Source organism: Muscardinus avellanarius (assembly GCF_963383645.1).
Source record: "Muscardinus avellanarius genome assembly, chromosome: 7".
NCBI lineage: Eukaryota > Metazoa > Chordata > Mammalia > Rodentia > Gliridae > Muscardinus > Muscardinus avellanarius.
In genome coordinates, this window is record NC_137793.1 from 109,876,038 (window position 1) to 109,897,362 (window position 21,325).

The window sequence follows — 21,325 nt, forward strand, 5'->3', positions numbered from 1 at the left end:
GGAGCTTGTACACCACCACATTCCTAGCATCAAGCACAGTCTTTTAAATAATAGGTAAATAAATAGGTATATTTGTTGAGTTGAAGTCGAACATGGTAGATGGTTCGGAGTGATCCACTCACAGCATCTTGCCCATTGATCATAGAGACCAAGGAGAGGCACCTGAACATGATTTGAGAGTAGGAGGCCCAAGTTGCAGATGGTTGTAAGACACGGGAACCAAGGACAGGGGCGAATAATAGGCATCCTTACAAGGGAGGGAGGCTGGAGTGAGCATCAACTGGGAAAATTCTCAAAATACAGTGGTCTAGGAAGAAATGGGGATTTGGAAGCAAAAGGGAAACCTGAGCCTTGTAAAAAGAAGTCGGAACAAGGCAGAGAATTGAAACCACTTGGATAATTATGAGATCCACACCAGTGGATGTCAGTACTGATCAGGGAGTCTCTAAAAGGCATGGTTAGGAGGTGGCAAAGCGAGACAGTGATCGAAGTGGGCAACTCATAGAGAGCAAGGAGATTTTGTAATGGGAAAATCAAGTAGAAACTAGAATTAGAAACCAGCATATCCACAGAAACCCAAGAGCAAACATAGAAACTGAAATCAGTACCTTAGCAGGCAGGCATAGGACATTGCCCAAGGAGAAATTGCTGTGTTACCAACTTTCTCCTGCCTTGTAGCCTCCTATGTGTGTTACTTCCAAACTGAGCTTGAGAAAAAAGATTTGTTGGTATGCACAGCAAGAGGGAAAGTAGGGGTGGGCAGGACAGAGCCCTTGCATGGCCCTAGCAATGCAAGGTTCACTGGAGTTCGATCTTAGTGGGATGTTAGATGGGCCTGACACATGTATTCTCCTAAGAGCTCTCAAGAGTAAGTCTAAAAATTATATTTTCAAGCCATATAAAGGAGTGCTCCACAAAAAGCCCTATCCTTGAAACATGCAACATGCATCCATTCATTTATCTTGACTCATCCTCTACTTAGTTATTTACAAATATTTATTGAGTTCTTAACCTGTAACAGGCACTGAGATGAATAAATCAAAGATATCAAGGATCATGAAGAACCTGCGTACCTAGTAAGAGACAAACTCTCAATGAGATCATTTTAGCAGTTTGTTAGGAAAGAAGAGTTTATGATGTAACCGTTGAGACCGTGGCCAGTGACCAATGCGGTCTCTGCTGGGTCCACGTTCCATTTTCCTTTCTGTCTGCACTCAGGCTGAGACTCTCCACAGTTCATGAGCCAAGCAGCACTCTTGTGGTCCTGGAGTGGGAACACTCCGAGCCACCGATTGGGGTGCAGATTGTAGATTACCTCATCCGCCAAGAGAAAGTCACCGATAGGATGGACCACTCCAAAGTGGAGACAGGTGAGCATGTCCAACTCCCTCGGGCTCCTTTGGATCCAAGGTAGTAAAAATAAAAATAAAACAAAAAAAAAATGCCCTGCCTCGTGGTGGCTTTGCTCCAAGACCCCAGAATCTTGGACCAGTGCAGAAGGAGCAGGGAGAAAAAATAGCTTTCAATTCTAAGTAGCAGCCATCTTGACCATTTAAGAGTTTTTGCATGGGGAGCCTCTGACAAAGTCTTGTTTTGATTTTGCTTTTCTTTTTGTTTATAAAAGAGGTGTCCATTTCATTGCCTCTAGGCATACTCACCAAGAAACAACAATACAGTACACTAGTTATCCTAGCCCACAATTAGGAAACAATCCTCTGCTAACCACTGCCATGATTACAGAAAAAAATTCCTTTGCTAATAACCCCCTCCAGGCAAAAGCATCTGCGAACACATGGGCCTGCTCCATGTCTTGTCCTAAAGCAAACTCTGCTTCTGTTAGGTCTGGCTAAGAGAGGGAAGCCTCAAATGATGGAAACACCCCATGAAAAATGGTCCATGCTCTCTTATTTCACTGTCCACACATAGGGAAATATCAGCGTAAAGACTCTGTAAGATGTTTCCATGAGATCCCCAATAAGATGGTGGCAATCCACCCTCAGATTCAGGGTAAATAGGCTGCTGGGGAACCTGTTGCTGAGGATGGAGCCACCAGCAGCTGCCTTCGGGCATGGAGTGATGTCTACTGCTTCTTCTGAGGCTCTTGTTCTGGTGTGCACAGGTATTGTCTATGTATGGCAAGGACCACTGACCAGAATAGCCATTCTCTGTTCATCCCCAGAATGGTCCATGAGCCTTCACAGATATTTTGTGTACATTTTGCCTTCCTCATTTCTAAACGAACTCTGGACAAATGGTTCTAAATAAAATAATATATGGTCCAAAACATTAAAAAAGAAACAGTTTGGGGAAAAAAGTAGTCAGAAAAGATCATTCCTTCTAGGTCTCCTTTCTTCAAAAGGAATTTAAGAAGACAGGGAGAGCCAGGTGTGTTGGTGCACACTTATAATCCCAGTACTTGGAAGGCTGAGACAGGAGAATCTTAAGTTCAAGGATAGCCTCAGCAAGTTTGTGAGACTGTCATCAACCTAGTGAGACCCTGTTTCCAAAAATAAATAAATAATATAGGGCTGGGGTGTAGCCTGGAGATAGAATGCTGGGTTCCATTCCAAGTATCACAAGAAGAAGAAGAGGAGGAGGAGGAGGAGGGGGGGAGGGGGAGGAGGGGGAGGAAGGGGGGAGGAGGAGGAGGAGGAGGAGGAGACGGCAGCAATCTCAATCACGTCCCATTGAGTTGGCTCCATCTCACCACCTGACCACCCCTGTCTCTCATACCTGTTCTGTTCTTTTCTCCTCTGGGCAGAAACAGTGCTGAGCTTTGTGGATGACATCATCTCTGGAGCAAAGGCGCCGTGTGCCATGCCTTCCCAGGTGCCAGACAAGCAGTTCAGCACCATCTCTCTCATCATTCGATGTCTGGAACCTGACACCATCTACATGTGAGTAACACACTCACCTAGGGATTTCTCTCCCAGGAAGTCCCAAAGCTCTTGGCTGGTTCTCTTTGCTATTTGAGTTTCTTTAGAGACCTGGAAAAAGATTTTGAGTCTCTGGAGTCTTCCCCCAGTTGGGATTATAAGAACCTTCTTGAGTGTCTAGGCACTGGAGGGGGTAGGCTCGAGAAAGATAATAGTCCTGTCCCTCAAAGGGTTTGCATACAGAAGACAAATCCATAAACGATGAGGGATAAAGATTAGCATAACGCAGAATAAAATAAATGTCCGATAGAAGAGCAGGGATCATGTTTAAAAAAAGGAAGTGATTGTTCTAACTAGAGTGGGCATCTTCTACACTGGGCCGTGTGGAATTCCATAGCTGAGTAGGACCAGAAGAGAAACAGCAGGCTCAGGAAGCAGGAAGGGCCCAGGGGACGAGGGGACGAGGCATAAAGATATATAGGGCTGAAGCAGTGGTCAGATAAAAAGCTAAAAAGATGAAAGAACAGACGACTGTAAGAATAGAGTGAATGCTGTAGGTCAGAGGAGACTATTAATTTTGTTTTAGGAAAGGGAGAATACCAAGAACTGTGCTTTAGAGAGCCAGATTCCACAGGCACTAAAATCATTTATAGAGCTTAGAACTGGTCAGCGATTTTCCTCAAAGAAAATACAGTGAATTATATCACAGTACTTGGAACAGCCCTCTTTTCCCCATGAACTTTTCCCTGCCTCTCCCTGTGCTCTGGGAACAATTGTAAAATATTTGTGAAACAGAAGCATACAAGATGTCGAAAGAGGAGAGGTAGTGATAGAATGAATCTAAGTGGTGATGGAAAACTCTGGGGACCAAGGCAGAATTGAGAGTGATGCAGCTCTGGGACCTCCTGGCCCCGCCAGCGTGAAAAACACTTCACAGTTTACAGATGAGGTCACAGGAAGAGAGTCAAGGCTTCCAGAACAAATCATTTCCATTTCCACCATAAGGGAGTTCAAAGATGAAAAGCACTGGAAATTTGAGTGGCATTGATTGCAATGAACTGATGCTCCAGCTGAATACTGTCAATAAAGGAGGAAGAGCTGTAAGTAGAGGCGGTGCCCGATGGATGTGAAATACACGAAGACAAGCGGCATTCTGGGGAATCTGGGAGGCATGTGAAGACAAGGATGACGATGCTGAGAACAAGGGATTCAGCCTGCTTTTCAGGCGGTGATGGATGGTCCTGGTACTGGGCAGCAGTGGCCCTTCCATGGGAGAGAAGCGGGCCAAAAGAACAGGGACTTGGGAGTGTAGACTTCCCACCTGCTGCCAGATGTCTCCAACTTGGGTAGATATTCATTAAAAGGGCTCAGTAATTCAAAGGTTCAGTGAGCGAGAGGTCCGCGATCATCTTTTAGGCGTACCAGCCTTTACCATATCTGGGACTCTGCTCGTGTCAGCCTGTTTGGGGTTTGTTTATCCTGATCAAAGACCTGAGGTCAATACCTTCTCTGGCTCCCAGTATCTCTGCTGATTTTCCAGTATTCCCCTCCTAAATCTGGTTGAGACACGCTTCCATCAATGTTAATTAGGAGCTCAGGGAGAAACAGTCAATCCCCACTAGGTGGCGCCACAGATCACACCAAGAAGGCCAATTGTGGGCGGAGGATCCTGGGCCCAGGGAGAGAACACTGGATTCCCAGTTGAGAAGACAAAGCCCTGGAGCCCGATTTTGCTCCTAATCACCAAGTGACTGTAGACAAGACTCTTTGACTCTCTGCAACTGGGTTTTCTTAGCTATAAAATGGGAAGAGGACAGCCTCATTGATAGTGCGTATCCTGGGTCCTCATCGACCCTGTGAGATTGGCGCTGTTGTCCCCATTTTATAGTTGAGGAAACTGAGGTCCAGCAAAATGGAGTAACCCCCCAGAATTGTATAGCTAGTCGTTTGGGATGTGGGTGACAATTAGGAGGCGAAGCAGGCTTAGTGAATTTTTCACATGCTGTCTTTGCTCCCTGGCTACTGTGAGGATCCACGGCCTGATCTTATGACTCACATTCAAGCCTAAAGCTGGCGCCTCATGGGAGCCACAGGTTAGACCTGAACTCCACCCAGCTTCCTTGGTCATCGGACATATTTTATTTATTGCATTTCAAGAAGCTTCATTCTGAGAGGGATCCATGGCACTAACACCACGAAGAAGCTCTGGGTAAAAGGGATCTCAAAGTGAGTCTGGTCCCGTGTCTTCATTTGACAGAGGGGGAGGTGGCCCAGCGACCTTCCATCCCACTGCCCCTTATCACAGCACCGGCAGCACAGGACAGCCACTGCCTCCCTACTCATGACATCAGACAGACAATGCCAAAAAGTAGCCAGATTGGAGGCTCAGCAGAGACCACCATGCACAGAGAGGGCAAGCAGGAAACCGGCCCCTGAATGGAAGCTTATGGTCCCCCCCATGCCCATTAAGTTTCAGGCCTGTAAGACCCAGCTCAGAGCCTGCGCTGTGCACATGAGCTCACATGAACACACATCCATCACTGTCAACCCCACATCTCTAACTACCCACTGAGCCAGCCCAGCCGGGCAGCCATGGAAGGAGCCCAGAAGCTTTGGACGCAGCAGTAAATGTACTTACACGTGAGCCCTCTGGACGGGGAGCATGGCTTATCTCTACTGCCCAGTAATCCCAGCTAACCCTCTTACTGTCCTATGAGTGCTCAATGGTCAGATGAAAATGCTGACGATAAACAGACTGAGCATGGGGTTTCTGCAGGAAAGTATGAGCCGGGCTCTCTGGGCCTGAATGCTAAAAATAACTGGCTGTTCTCTGTGTCCTGGGGATGGGAGGCGCTGGGTTGCTGAGGGATGGCTTTCAGTTCAAGCTCTGTCTCTATTTGGAAGGTTTTGTGGAGCCTTTCCTTTCCTAGTATCTGGTGCATATTAGACATAATGTACTATTGAAATAGTTGAGAGCTTAGGGACCTAATTGGTGCACTACTTGTCCTTCAGAGTAATGTGAAAATTAACACAGGACAATGTTTTTTTATTTATATTTATTGATTTAGTCCTAGCTCAGGATCTGATATAGTTTGGTTGGAATGTATAGAGACAAGCTAGAAAGCAGAATGGCCAGGAGGTATGGGACCAGCTTGGGGGCAAGTTGGAGACTGACTCCATCCCAGGCACGGTGAGAGGACCTATTTGATAGCCAGTTGGTACCTGAGGTATAGGGCATTTCCCATGATAGGCCAGGGAAACTGAGGGAAATTAAGGGTCCAGGATTAAAGGATGATAGACTATAAGAGGTGGCTGAGACCCATCTATAGACAAAGTAGAGCTGGGCTTTCAACATCCTGGCAGGTGCCATCACACAGCCAAAGGTGGCAAGCCAATCTGTGCATCCCTGACCTGTAGTTCCAAGGCTGTGTGCTCAGGGCCCTGGAAGACACAAAGGAAAAGACAAAGTAAGGCCAGACATGTCTGAGGCAGGTCAGAGCTCAGCCATGACCCAGGGCAGGGCTTGGACTGTTGACGTAGATACAGTTAGGAAGGGAGGTACAAGTGCATCAGCTTGGTAAGGACAGACTTCCATCTCTCCTGGGGACTAACGGGCAGAGCAGGTTCAGGGCAGATTCTGCAACAAAGCTCAGGCCACCCGCCTGTGGACAGGAGGTAGATGCCTATACACAAGGAGTGCTGATCAGAGCCTTCAGCAAGAGAGAGAACTTCTCAAACTCCCGGAGGCAGTCCTATCCAGGTTTGTTTGTTTCACACTAAATCCACAAGCTTTCTGGCTTCTTATCCAATATAGGAGACACGAGCAACTGTGCTGTGCATAGGAATCGCAGACCATGTGGTCCATGTCTTCATTCTGCCCCATAGAACCTCTGGGTCCATCCTGAGAACCTAAGATGCAGGTGGTCTGTAGTGATTGAGTGGAGGAGACACTGGGTACCTGTCCCGAGACAGGGCTGGGCGACTGGGCTCAGAGATGGGGCTCGTTCCCGAATCAGAGGCTCTAGCCACAGGGTTTGGTGGTCTCAGTGACCATCCTAGAAACAGAACCAAGAAGCTGATGAGGAGTGAGAGGTACCAGTTCTGTGAGTGCTGGGGTCAGGACAGCCTAGTGCTGGCCCTTGGAAGCTCCATGGGACTGGTGGCTTGGAGAAGGAAAGATGGAGAGAAGGGTATGGGACTATGGGTTTCAGATCAGGGCCAGGGTGGATTTAGTACTAAGTGAGGCCACCAACCAGCACTTAGGAGCAGACCTGAGGGGAGGAAAGCCAGGTGCCTGGTCGTGGTTGGCCATCCAGGAGGCTGCGGACATCTTTTAGGAGCCCGGAAGCTATGATGTGGCCCCTGTGTCCTGAATTGAGCAGGCCACTCATTTCTGGTACCGTGGACAGAGCCGGCCTGTGTGAGGCCATGATGTCAGTGGGAAGGCACAGGAAGAACAAATGACATCTTGGGCACACAGGTTCGGGCTCTGACAACTCCCTGGGCTTCTTGGTGACAAAGAAGTAGACCTGAGTTGTCTTTTCTTTATTGAGAAAAGCTCATGTTTCTTGGGAGAGGCATTAGGTAATTTTCATTTCTTTCTATTCCATCAGTTTGGTCTTTGCAGGATGAGCTGCTATTTATCTGGGCTGTGCTGTCTTAGAGCCAACTCTCCTCCTTTGCCTCTCTTCCTCCCTATAACTCTGCTAAGAGGAATTTTTAAAAATTAGTATTTTACCAGGAATGCAGACTCCTGTGACAACATGGGAGAAAAGGAAGGGCAGGGAAGATGGCCTTAGAGGTTTCCTTTGGATTGGCTGACCCGTACCCTGCAGAGGATTTTCATGGTAATGTTCAAATCCCCCTCTGAGTAGCAGACTCTGGGATCTCCCTTTTGACTTTCTGTCCAGCTTCACCACCCAAGGAGTTAATATTACATTTGGCCTTTGGTAGATGGGTTTCCACCCTCTTCCTAGGATCCCCTTAGAACTGGGCCTGCACAATGTCAGGGAAATCAGCTCTTCACTCTGCATTTCTGGTCCTCAATGGGCAGCAGCTCAGTGGAGTTGTTTGCTGCAAGTGGGAGATGGAGTGTCCGGCCACTTACAAGCCAAGAGACCTTCCACCTGGTGGTTCTGACTTGACATAGTAAAATTGTCCTCAGTCCTTTGCACAACAGTGTGGGCAATAGCCAGACATGATGGTACACGCCTACAATCCCAGTACTTAGGGAGCTGAGACAGGAGTTTCGTAGGTTTTAGGGCAGCCTCAGCAACTAGCAAGACCTTCAGCAACCTAGCAAGACCGTGTTTCAAAAACAAAATGGGCTGGAGATATAGCTCAGAAGTAGAATAAACCTGGGTTCAATCCCCAGTACTACAAATAAAAGAAAAAAGAAAGAAAGAAAGAAAAAAGTTCCAGAACAGAACTGAGTTGTGTAGTGCCTTCATGTGATGTGCTAGGTCTTTCTGTATATTATTACCCCATCCTCACAATAACTAACAAGTAGTCTCATTAGCATCCCTGTTTCACAGATAAGAGAAGATAAGACTCCTAAAAGTTAACTGTAACTCCACATGGCCAAGATCTGGCCATCTGTTACCAAACATATATACTCACCCTCACCTAGTGGCCGTCAAAATCAAACTGGCATCAGCCACCTGGAAGGGAGTCAGTTGCCATGGTGCAGACCTCTAGTCTCAGCTACTCGGAGGCCAAGGCAGAAGGCTCACTTGAGCCTGGGAGTTTGAGACCAGCCTGGTCAACACAGTGAGACCCTGCATCCAATAAAGAGAACAAGAAGGGGGAGGGAGAGGGGGAATCTTCTAGAAGGCCTGGTCAAGACCTCTAGCCATGTTCTCGCTGATAAGGATGCCCTTCCTCTCCCTGCTAGGTTCACCTTGTGGGGAGTAGATAACACAGGCCGGCGCTCCAGGGCAAGCGACGTGATCGTGAAGACCCCATGCCCTGTGGTGGATGACATCAAAGCCCAAGGTAAGAAACACTGAGGTTAGAGTCTATTGGGGTGCCCTAGGGACTGTAGCTTCCGAAGGAAGGAAGGACAGGGTCAGAGTGGCTCCATACAGTGGTGTGAATGTTCCAGAAGTTCTCCTCAGCCTCCGCCTTCTGGTAGAGGCCCTTGCTGTATTCTGTTATTCCACAGGGTCCATAAATCAAGGACCCAGCAGGAGGCATTGATGCAGCCCCCCAGTACTCTAGGTGATTGGTACTCGTGCTCAATGTTCTCAGGGGCTTGCTTACTCTCTCTCTAGTCTTTTGTACATCTGAAAGGTTATTTTGAATTAAAACATAACAAGGCTGAGGACTTAGAATTGTTATATCGCTCTCTCTACAGCAAAGTGTTGAAATGCTCAATTCTGTATTTTAGAGTTATTATAGACCAGTTATTCAGTAATGAGTTGTCTTTTCTCGGTACACTCCTTCACACACACACACTCCCGCATGCACACACCACTGGGATCAGTCCTAGTTACTGAGGAAAATAGCCTCAGCAGCCACCACACACAGGATCCTCCTGGCTGGTCTTGACCCTGGCTCCTATTCTACATCCCCTTTGCATCCAGGAATTTCCCATCCTGGCCACCACTTCTACAGAGCTCCAGTACTAAATTAAAGTGATCCAATCAGGCATCAGTACCTTCTGGGCAGAACTGAACCGGTAGCATTTGCCTATTAACAGAGACATTGGTCTTCCAGGACCCTCACCTCGGCTTGTGATTATAATGTTGTGAGACATTGGTCTTCCAGGACCCTCACCTCGGCTTGTGATTATAATGTTGTGTTCGATGTCGGTTTGCATCACTAGACAGTGAGCTCCTTGAGGGTGGGGCCCAGTTACTTTTTCTCCATTGTTTATGTCCAGCACCTGGGAGGCAGCATGGTGGACTGCCTGATTACCAAAAGAACTTGGCCAACTTCTGGAGTCAACAGCCCATGTTCAAATTCCTACTCCTGTTGGACCCTGAGTACATCACTTTGCCTCATACCCCAGTTTACTCACTTGTGAAATGGAGAGGGGATAATAGTCAATATAATAGTCAATAGCCAATAAAGTTCTAGTTGGAATTGGGTTAAGTGATTTAAAATAATAAATTAAAAAGGTACAATAGTGCCTAGTGTTTGTGCTGTAACAGGAACTCAGTATTTAGACCTAATACTGACAAATATGCTCTTATTACCTATAGGAAAAGCTTTGCTCTTGCGATGGGGTAGGCAGTTTCAATATTAATGTACTGAAATTGTGCCTCAGTTTTTAGAGATAGAATATTGATAGAATATCACCCCCATTTTATAAATGTAGAAATTGAGATTCAGAGTAATGTAATAAGGTGACCAAGATCACAAAGCATTTAGCAGAATCCGTATTTGGGGCATACTATTTTGTATTTGACCCCAATTTCCATTTCCCCTGTCTACTATGTTACCATTAGATTTTTTTATTTTATGTTTTTTTAAAATTTTTATTGGTGCATTATATTCATACATCATATTGGGGTAAAAAACTTGTATATACATACATGTACACATCACCGATTTAACCCCTACCCAACTCCCACCCCATTCCCTCCCCATCCCTCCTTCCCTTGCTTGGCTTAGTGGTTGACTTCGATACGTTTAAGTACATTGTGTGTTTTAGAGAATTTCCTTCTACCCCCCTCCCATCTCCTCCTTTAGGTTGTCTTGTTTGCTCCTCTATAGGATTCCCATTTTCATCTAGAGTTCCTCCTATGACCCGTTTCTCCTTAGCTTTCACATATTAGGGAAAGCATCTGATTTCTTATTTTTTGTAACTGACTAATCTCACTTAGCATAATGTCCTCCGTTTCCATACATTTCCCTGAAAATGATGTAATTGAGGGTTTTTTTTTATGGCTGAGTAAAATTCCATTGTGTACATATCCCACAGTTTTGTTGATGGACATCTTGGCTGGTTCCATAGTTTGGCAATGGTGAATTGTGCAGCTATGAACATAGATACACATGCATTAGTTTGGTAGTTTAGTTTCCTTTCTTTTGGGTAGATACCCAGAAGTGGTATTGATGGATCAAATGTTAGATTTGTTCCCATTCTTCTGAGGATTCTCCATACTGTTTTCCGAAGTGGCTGCACTAATTTGCAATCCCACCAACAATGTTTTAGAGTTTCCACTTCTCCACATCCTCACCAGCATTTGTTGTTTGTGTTTTGAATAATTTCCATTCTAGTTGGGGTTAGGTGAAATCTCGGGGTAGTTTTGATTTGCATCTCTCTGATTGCCAATGATGTTGAGCATTTTTTCATGCATTTATTGGCCATTTGAATTTCTTCTTTGGTGATTTAGTTCACTTGCCCATTTTGTTATTGGATGCTTTGTTTTCTTAGTGTTGAGTTGCAGGAGTTCTTTGTATATTCTAGATATTAGTCCTATATCGAAGGTGTAGGTGGCAAAAATCTTCTCCCATTCTGTTGGCTCTCTGTTGAGGTTCTTGACAGTTTCCTTGGCTGAACAGAAGCTCTTCAGTTTCATGCAATCCCACATATTGATTCACCTTTTAATTTGTTGTGCCTTTGGGGTCTTGTTGAGAAAGTGTTTATCTGTGCCTGTGTGTTGCAGTGTTGGACCTATGCCCTCTTCAAGGAGCTTCAAGGTCTCTGGTTTTATTTCCAAGTCTTTGATCCATCTTGAATTGACTCTTGTGCAGGGTGAGAACATGGGATTAATTTCCAATTTTCTGCATATGGTTAATCAGTTTTGCCAACACCATTTGTTGAACTGGCTATCTTTTTTCCAGTGTATGTTTTAGGCCCCTTTGTCAAAAATTAATTGGCTGAAAGTGTGTGGACTTGTTTCTGGGTCTTCTATTCTGCTCCATTGGTCTATGTATCTGTTTTTGTGCTGACGGGTCCAGTCCGTCAGCGATGGGGCTGAGAAGGATGATGAGTGCCGATGGCCCCGAACAAAACCACACAGAGGCAGGAGACGTGTCAAGCAGGATCTCGTTTATTTCTCTTAGGCAACCCAATTTAAAGCAAAAAACGCAAGGGGGATTTCCAACAGAAAACTATTCTAACCTATCAAGCTAAAGGTCACTCTTGCATGTGTAAAGTACATAACTTGCAGCCAATCATTATCCAGTGCACGAGGGGTTCACAAGCATGGAAGCATTATTTGAGCCAATAAGGCTCAACATTACCAAATTGGGCTAGTGGGGGAAAGGGGAGTAGTTACACCCTCCATCCGCTCAGCGCTACATGTTGCAGATTCATTCATCGGAAGTTCAGGTGGTTGTGCAGACCTGCGCTAGATGCTACATGTAGCTGATTCATCGGAAGTTCTGCCAGGCAGTTGTGCAGATGTCAACGCGCTTGGCGTTACCTGTAGCTAATTCATTGGAGGTTCTGTCAGGCAGTTTGAGCAGACCCCAACATTGTGCCAGTACCAAGCTGTTTTTACTACAATGGCTTTGTAGTATAGTTTAAAGTTAGGTATTGTGATTCCTCCTGCATGGTTTTTGTTGCTGATAACTACTTTGGTTATTCTGGGCTTTTTGTTATTCCAAATAAATTTAAGGACTGATTTTTCTGTCTGTGAGGAATGATCTTGGTAGTTTAATACAACTAGATTTTTAGAGTAGAAACTTGAAAACCTTTCCTTTGTTTCTGAATATTGATGAAAAAGAAGATCACATGAAAAGAAGATCATAAAAAAATTCTCTCTCAGCATCATTGGTGTCCCCCAGGAAGCTCCTAGAATGGGACCCTTCATGTGGGGGCTGTGCGCCTCTCTGGAGGGGTGCTTCTGGCTTGTAGGATATGACTTCTCAAGAGCTCTGAAGCTTTTTGACAAGGAAAGCAGATTCAGGTGCATCTCCAGAGGAGATCCTGCCTGGAGGGCACTCATGGCACCCTCCTGGGGTCATCTCTTGATTTCTTTATCTAAGCCACAGAGAAGCAGGTGATGGGAAGATGCCCTTGCTTTTTGTGTCTTGGAGAGTGTGCTGTTGTCTTTGCAGTGAGTGACAGCCACCTCAGAGCCTTTTGCTGAATGGGCAGAGGCTTGTGGAATGTCAGGGAGGTGATCAGCAGGTGGAAGGGATACTGTCTGCAAGGCTGGATGGGTAGAAGGCAAAAAATGTGGCCAATGAAGGGTAGTCTGCCAGCCCCATAGAAAACTGGCCTGTTTCTATGTAGGGCCCTGCCGGGTCATCTCTAGCTCCACAGAACGTACCAAGACATTTTCTGCTCTCTGTTTGCTTTTGCTTCCTGGCAAAGGAGTTTCGAGAATCCTAGTTGAGCAGCTTGGAGCGTGAGAGCCAATTTAGGACTGAGAGCATGAAATAGCACTCAGGTCTTGTGATGCTTCAGCCAGGAGGTGTCCTGCACTGGGAAAGTCTGGGGATTAATGAGTTAGACTAATTGAGGGTATCCTTGCAAATTAATACAGTTCTTGCTCTTCTACCCAAAGAACCATATGCTCTGCCTCCCTCAAATCCAGATGGTGATCATAAATAGAATTCACTCAGGTCTAAGTTTAAATCTAATAACAAATGGGAATTACCTTTTAAGTGTCCCAGAGCATGAAGGCAGCTCCTAATTATCTACCCAGAAGCCAGACACTGTTGCTTATGTGAACATTTGTTCTAGATATTTTCAGAGAATGTTACCATGTTGTGACTTGGTAAAGCCACTGTGCAAGTTAATTCCTACCAGTGTTTCCTGAAACTGGCTACCCCATAGTAGGAGCAAGCTCCTATACAGAATAAGATCTACCTGTCAGTGAGTCTGAAGGTGGGGGCATGGCCTTCTGACAGTTCTTCCTGGAGTTTCACTGAGGAAGCATCCTCATGCATCCTATCTCCATCACCCAGCCTTTCTCATGATACTAAACATAAATATATGTTCATTCCTTTATTTGCTCCTTCTAAGGCCATTCATCAGTTCCTGGTATTAAATGGTTTATGGTATTAGCTGATGAAGAACAGAATCAAAGTCCAAACCCATTTTCACAAATTTTATTATTGGATTCCATGGATTGTTTTAATCCATCCAACAAATAAAGCCCTTACTAAATCAGCAGTTCTAGGCATTGGAAATGAAGCCCCCTGCCTCATAGAACTCATATTTTACCAGAGGCAATGGAGAACAATAACAAAATAGTAAAATTCCTGAGACTTGAGATGACGATATAAATAAGGGTTCTGGTAGAGGAAGTGCAGGAAGTAGAATTTTGACTACAGCGGTTTGGGAAGAAGGTGAAGGAGGAGGTCCTGCATATTCAGAGGAAGATAAGTCCAGGAAGCAGCAGAACAGAAATTAATGGCTGATTTGAAGACAAGGAAGGAGGCTTCTGGTTTTTTTGTTTGAAGAAGTGACTGGAGGGGAGTAGAGTGTGGGAGAGACACTTCCAGGGCCCTGAAGCAGGTGCCGCAGTCTGGCCGTCTGGACGGTGGTGCATAGACTCATGGTGGAGAATGGTATGATCAAACCTGATGTTTCACAAGTTGGTTCTGACTCCTGCTGTTGAGAACAGACTCCAAAGAGGGGGTCTAAGTTGGAAGTAGAATCCTACAGCAACTCAGAAGACAGATAATGCTTTGTTCAAGTAGAATGACAGTTACAAAGCAGGTGAGAGGTGGCATGATTCTCAATTAATCTCGTAGGAGCAGTGGAAGGGTTTGCCTGTGGATGGATGTGGAGCCTGAGAGACAGGAGAGTCATGTTAGTCTTGGTGCACATCATGAAAAGTGCCATGTGCAGGTCTGAGCAGACGGCTGAGGGAATGCAGGCTAGCTCTCCTGCTCCAATGGCATGTGCTTTTCCCTGGAAGAACCCAGCAGAAGAGGGAGCGATTCCAGAATATGAGCAGCAAGCCACATGGATTAGGTTAGGTTACAAAGAAAGTAGATACGGGGCTGATGCCTTCAGTGAACAGAGGGGTCAAAACACTTGGGTTTCCGTCCAGGAAGAACAGATCTAATAGCAGCAAGAAGTAGAAAAAGTGTGGACGGCTGTTGTGTTCATAGTGTGTGGTATTGGACTTGCGACTTCAAAGGTGATCTTCTCAGGGGTGATGGTTGGTTTTTGGTAGTTGGAGGCCTTTAGATATAAAAATGCCTTTTGTGTGGGGAGCAAAGTCCTCCTCAGTGCTGAGGAGGTGGGGTCAGAGCCTTCAATGGATATGGAAAAATAGTTAGAAAATGACTAGGAGAAATAAGAAGCAAGTGGATTTTGAAAAATGGAAGGATTTTAAAGTAGATGCAGAGAAGAGTAATTGCAGGTGATTCTAAAAGGCTGCGTGCCCACCTTGGTGAACATGGGAGGAGGACTCTTCCTCTGTGCTGAAGAAGACTTCGTCCAACAAAGTGACGTGGAGGGAAGGAAGAGTGCGCACCAGGTCAAGGGTGATGGGAGAGTTATTTCCAAGTGATAATGCTGGTCCCGGAGGAGAGTAAAGAAAGTGTTGAGATATCAGGTTAGTATAGAGCAATGGTCTCCAAAGTGTGGTACCCAGACCACCACCACCAGCAACAGCATCACCTGGGGGCTCATCAGAAATCCACAGACTCCTCCCGAGTCCTCCTGAATCAGGAACTCCAGTGGGAACCAGCAATTGGATTGCAGTCAGCCTTGCAGGTGATTCTGAAGCACACAGGTTTGAGAATCACAGGTGTCCAGGTCACCCAGAGTGGAAGAGGGGGTGAGAGGGAAGAGATGCAGGGCAAATGGACCTTGCAATATGCACAGAATATGTTAAGAGGGACGTATAAGGCCAGTTGAGATTGGCTGCCCTTAAGTTTCCTACAGAATTAATCATAGTTACTTCTGTGCAGAGCAGGCAGAGGTTGCAGGTAGCTTCTGAGAAATAATGAAAGTGATAAGTTAGGACTTCCCATCCAGGGACCTTTTTCTGGTGCCAAGGAAACCAGTGCTGGGAGGTGCAGATGATCCTCGATTCCTATTTCATATAAAAAGGGCCGCTGCCACTGGGGGTGAGAAAGCTCGCTGCTGCCCCTGGAGCCAATCCTCTCACTGCAGTCAGACAACTTTCCACAGGGTATTGGATTTCTGTATCTCAGTCTCTCTTTTTCATGACATTAAGGAAAGCATGATTTAGGAAAACGTCTGATAGCACAGAATAATATCTGCCACCATCCTACTGTTTTTGGTCACCTCTTTCCTTCCATACTCTGGCCTATTTGCAGCCTCCATGTTTGCTCCCCCTAGAGCTGGGGACCCCTGCTTCTGGTATTTCCTCTCCAAGACACCGTGCAGCTCACCTATCCCTCCTCTGAGCCCTGGCCCCAGTGTACGTCTTTTCAGTGAGACCTACTATGCAAAATTGCACCCTATTTAAAATTGCAGCCCAGCATGGTGGCACAAGCCTATACTTCTGATACTTAGGATCCTTAGGAGGCTTGAGATAGGAAGACTGTGGACTCAAGGCCAGCCTCAGGAACTTAGCGTGGCTCTCAGCAACTTAGCAAGATCTTGTTTCAAAATTTAAAAAATAATAATAATAAAATAGTGCTGGGAGTGTATCTCTGGGATGGAATGCTGTGAGTTCCATCCCAGTAAAACATACACACACACAACAACAACAAAATAAATAAAATAAAAATGCAATGCCCCACCAGCATTCCCAACTTCCTTTCTCCTATTTTATTTTCTCCTACTCGCTAACACACTATACTTATTATACTTATGCCCCTTGTGTATTGACAAGGCAAAGATTTTCTGTTTTCCTTTTTCTTTCTTTCTTTTTCTTTTTCTTTTCTTTTCTTTCTTTCTTTTTTTTTTTTTTTTTTTTTTTTTTTTTTTTTTTTTTTTTTTTTTGCTATACTGGGAATGGAACCCCAGGGGCATTTTACCTCTGAGCTGCACCTCCAGCCCTATTTTTACTCTTTATTTTGAAACAGGGCCTCACTGAGTTGCAGAGGGCCTCACTAAGTAGCTGAGGCTGTCCATGAACTGTGATCCTCCTGTATCAGCAAAGATTTTCATTAGATTCTCTAAGTGAAATGGTCCAAATACCTAGAAAAGGTCAGACACTGGCAAGTCTTCAATAAAATCTTCACTGAACCCATTAAGCTTACTGTGGCCAGATATTGTGCTAAATAAAGGTTTCATAACTTTCCACCCTTTTATTTACAGTAATTGTAGAAGGCACATATTAGTAACTGAGCAAAGGAGCTGAGATTCAGGTGGGTAGCTCGTCCAAAGCCACATGGGTAGTATTATGGAGCTAACTCCATTTGACACCATGGTGACAGCTCTTAGCCATACCTTTTGGTTTGAGCGCCTCAGTCCCTGCTCTGTTCATTTATTTAGCTATCTGAGAGATCTTAACTTCCTTCTAATAACTCATCCTCTTTTTTTAAAAAATAATGTTCCACAGGCATCCTGGGCATCTTTCTGCCTGCAGTGCCATCATGCACGTTAAAGAAAGGCAAGATAGGCCTCTCTCTGAGATAACCCCACCCTTCTGTAAGGCAAAAGGCTGGGTCAAATGTTAACCAGAAGTGCCTATATGATTTTCCATTCATTGAGTCTGTGAGTTCCTGAGAGGCTGTGAAGACTAATGAAATAAAATCTCTTGATTCTCTCAGTGATCAGACGATCCAGAGATACTCATGCTCTGAGAGCTGGCACAGAGATATTTCTGAAAACAGTGTTGCATGTACAGATGTGGGCTCTGAAGCATGTCTTGGAGTTAGGTTGTGTTTCCTGGGGGAACCTGGTTTTATTCCATGTCTGCGAGTGATTGGGAGCATCGGCCTTCTCTATCTAGCTGGAGAGGACTGTTAGGCTATGAGAATGAGAAAGATGCCAGAAATCACCTTCTCTGCCATGGCTGTCCCTCAGCAGAGCCTGCCACAACCAGGACCTGGGATCTGGGCTGTTTCAACACACTGGCCTCAGAGCAGGGATGGGAGAGGAAGCCCACAATGTCCCCAGCTGAGCTACAGTCTGATCACAGCTTATCTTTTCATTCTTGCCTCAACAAATGCTTCCTGTCTCCCATAAGATGCAGCAAAGCTCTCAGAAGAGCCCCTCTGCTTCCATCTCAACTCCAGAATGACAGGCTCCCTACACGCCTACTACTTACTCTGCGTGTATGGTCCAATCCCAGCAATGCCCTGCACTAGAGACTGTCACCTCTGACTTTTCACCAAGACTCTGCCTCCCGAACCTAAAGTTTGTTATGTACAACCAACGCCAAGCAGCGGTGTACAGCAGCAATGGTAGATAGACAGAGTTTGGAAACTTGATCCCAGCATACACTGTGTCCTTGAGCAGGTAACTGGCCTGTCTCTGAATCTCCTCTTTTGTAAAACAGAAACATTTGTGTCCACTTTTGCTGGTGGTGTAAGAGTCGAAATTTCTAAGCTCTTTGGCAGTCATGGCCATTTAATAAATAGATCTTTATGTTCTAAATCACTGTCCTCTTTAGATTATAGTCCCATTTTAACAACAGACAACCTGAAAATCTAAACGGATTTCTAAAACAACTCTTTCTTTCTTTCTTTCTTTCTTTCTTTCTTTCTTTCTTTCTTCCTTCCTTCCTTCCTTCCTTCCTTTCTTCCTTTCTTTCTTTCCTTCCTTCTTTCTTTCTTATTTATTTGTGGTACTGGGGATGGAACCCAGGGGCATTCTACCTCCAAGCCACACCTCCAGCCCTATTTTTTATTTTTTATTTTGAAACGGGATCTCACTAAGTTGTGGAGGGCCTCACTAAGTAGCTGAGGCTGTCTGTGAACCCGTGATCCTCCTGTCTCAACCTCCCGAGTACTGGGATTACAAGCCTGAGCCACCACACCTGGCTACAAACTTATTTTTAATGTAACTACATGTTTTGGCTTAAGTTTTGTTTCTAATGGATTGGTGTAAACTGATATGGGAAGAGATCCCTGATGAGCCCTCCCCTGAAGTAGATATAAGTGGATTCCAGTCATGAGATCCATTAGTGTAGTTATCATTTTTGATCTGCTGTCTTCTTTGGCCATGCAGGTTACTCAGTACATCCAAAAGTGAGATCTGAGATATTGCAATCCACAGAGATTGCAATGGACAGCATAGACAAGTAGAGAAATTGCTGAATGTCTGGGAAATATATGGGTCTAAAATTTATTCATTCCCACTCAGGAAACTCCAGGATGAATTTGTCATTTCCCATAGCCCTGAATCCACTTGAGTTTGTGGCAGAGAATTAGGTTGCTGTACGTCAAAGCTACCAGAGAGTCACCTGAGCACAGTTCTGGCTTTGGTACCTGTGAACTTAGTTTCCTCATTCCTAGAATTATCATTGGATCCAAGACAAAGAATTGCTCACCAATCTTGGTTCCCAGCTGTTGAGGGACAACACATTAATACATCTCCTCTTTGACAGTTTCAATGAGAGGTTTACAATAATATCCTTTGAGTTACATATGAAAAAAAATGCAAGGCTATTGAAAACCATTGTCACTGTTTTGTGTTTCCAAATTCAGGATTAGCCATGGAAGAGTTTGAGACAGAAATATTTTAAGTAAAAATGAAGGGCTACTCATTTGGAGCTGCAGAATGTTCTAGACTCAGTTCTGGGTCGTCACGAGTCCCCACACCTGCCTCTGTATTTGGTCTAAGTGGTCTTAGCAAAGGTTCTGTGTTCTACCATCACGCATGCACCGGCTTCTCCATGTTGTTCACTGGCTGATATCTCATTTCATCCCTGGGCTTTCCCATTGTTTCTGCAGGACTACTTGATACCCATGCGTCGGCAACCTAGGACTGCATGGTTGGTAATGACACCCAGGGGCAAACTTGGACCAGTGTTGGATGGGAGCTGGAGATAGTCTTCAGTAGGGATCTGATAGCTTTGTATTGCCCTCTCCTGCAAAATGTGGAAGGTGTGGCCAGCTCCCTAATGCAGCCCCTTGTATTTGATTTCCCTTGTTTCTTGCCTTATCCCCTTTTATCTTCACTCCTGCTTCCCTGGTAGGAATATATAAGCTTTTGACTCTGGTCAGATATTTTTAGGAAACACAGGTAAATACAAGGTGTACTAGAACTGAAACTTAGAGTTATCCTAGTCAAAGGCTTTTATTTTACACAAGAAAAACCATGTGTAGTACAAGCACTTATACTTGCAGAAATACAAGTATGTGTATGCCCATACACTATATATGAAATCATTTTTATAGTCGTGCACTATGTAACAATATTTTGATCCACAATGGACCAAATTATGGCAGTGGTCTCCAGGGGATGTAATGGAGCTGAAAAATTTCTACTGCACAGAGACATTGTGGCAGGCATGATGTCACAGTGGAATGTGTCCTCACGTGTTTGTGATAATGCTGGAGAGGACAGACCTTCATGGCGGCCACTCAGGTTAAATAGCACGCACAGATATGGACAATACCTAACACTTGATCACAATAATACATGACCGCGTTGCAGATTCATGCATTTGCCACACTATTCTTTTTATCACCATTTTAGAGCTTACTCCTGCTTATTAAAAACCTTCACTGTACACTGCGCCGGCAGCGGCTGCACACAGCTTGTGTTCACTGCAGCTCTAAATTGGGTCATTTCTCTTGTACCTGACTTAACTCTTGTCTTGCTCATCATGGTGCTAAGAACCATGGGCGAAACCCTGGACATACCACATATCTATGTGCCTGTTAGGCCGGGCCCTCTAGGGTTGTGTAAGTACACTCTAATAGTTGCACAACATTAAAATCACCAAAGAGCATATTTCTCAGATCCCTTATTAAATAATGCATGACTCTATTTGCCTTTTCTTTCCTCCTCAGAAATAGCAGACAAGATCTATAATCTCTTCAATGGCTATACCAGTGGGAAGGAGCAGCAGACGGCCTACAACACCCTTCTGGACCTGGGGTCCCCCACCCTACATCGAGTCCTCTACCACTATAACCAGCACTATGAAAGCTTTGGAGAATTTACCTGGCGCTGTGAGGATGAGTTAGGCCCCCGGTAAGTAATAAATGTCATTGTGGGTTTTTTTTTTTTTTTAAAGAAATCCTTGAAGCATTGTACCTTCTGCCCTGCAATATTGCTTCTGCAAAGGTGCAGAGATTCCTTGGGAGATCTTAGGTGCTGAGAGAAATGAGTCCTCTGCTTTCAGACAGCTGGGTCAGCAGGTTCACATCGGAAAATCTCTCTAAGCAGTGAAGTCATGGGTGCATTTCCTGAACTCGGAAAAAAAAAAAAAACTTAAAAAACCTTTGCTCCTGATATGATTTCCCTCCTTTATCATGTTGGCACAGGATTGATTCTAAATGCTAAAATGGTAGGAGCCAAAAGCTCGGTCCTTTGAAAGGAAATTAGGAATTTTATTACTGAAGTCATCCAGAAATGTTTATTACATATGAACTTCGCATATATTATTAGCATCGTACAGACCTGGTTTGTATTAAATTCCACATTCTCTTGAATGACA

General features: G+C 44.9%; 1 protein-coding gene across 1 annotated transcript in view; it reads left to right on the forward strand.

Annotated features, from left to right (window-relative positions):
* ASTN1 (astrotactin 1) overlaps nucleotides 1–20,863 on the forward strand; it is a gene marked incomplete at both ends in the record, with an annotated part of 316,550 nt that extends 295,687 nt beyond the window's left edge. The window contains 4 exons of the mRNA XM_080699009.1: nucleotides 1,219–1,370; nucleotides 2,762–2,897; nucleotides 8,770–8,870; nucleotides 20,676–20,863. Of these exons, the coding sequence (XP_080555135.1) occupies nucleotides 1,219–1,370; nucleotides 2,762–2,897; nucleotides 8,770–8,870; nucleotides 20,676–20,863 (577 nt within the window). The remainder of the gene's footprint in view (nucleotides 1–1,218; nucleotides 1,371–2,761; nucleotides 2,898–8,769; nucleotides 8,871–20,675) is intronic.
* Between the last annotated feature and the right edge of the window lie 462 nt (nucleotides 20,864–21,325).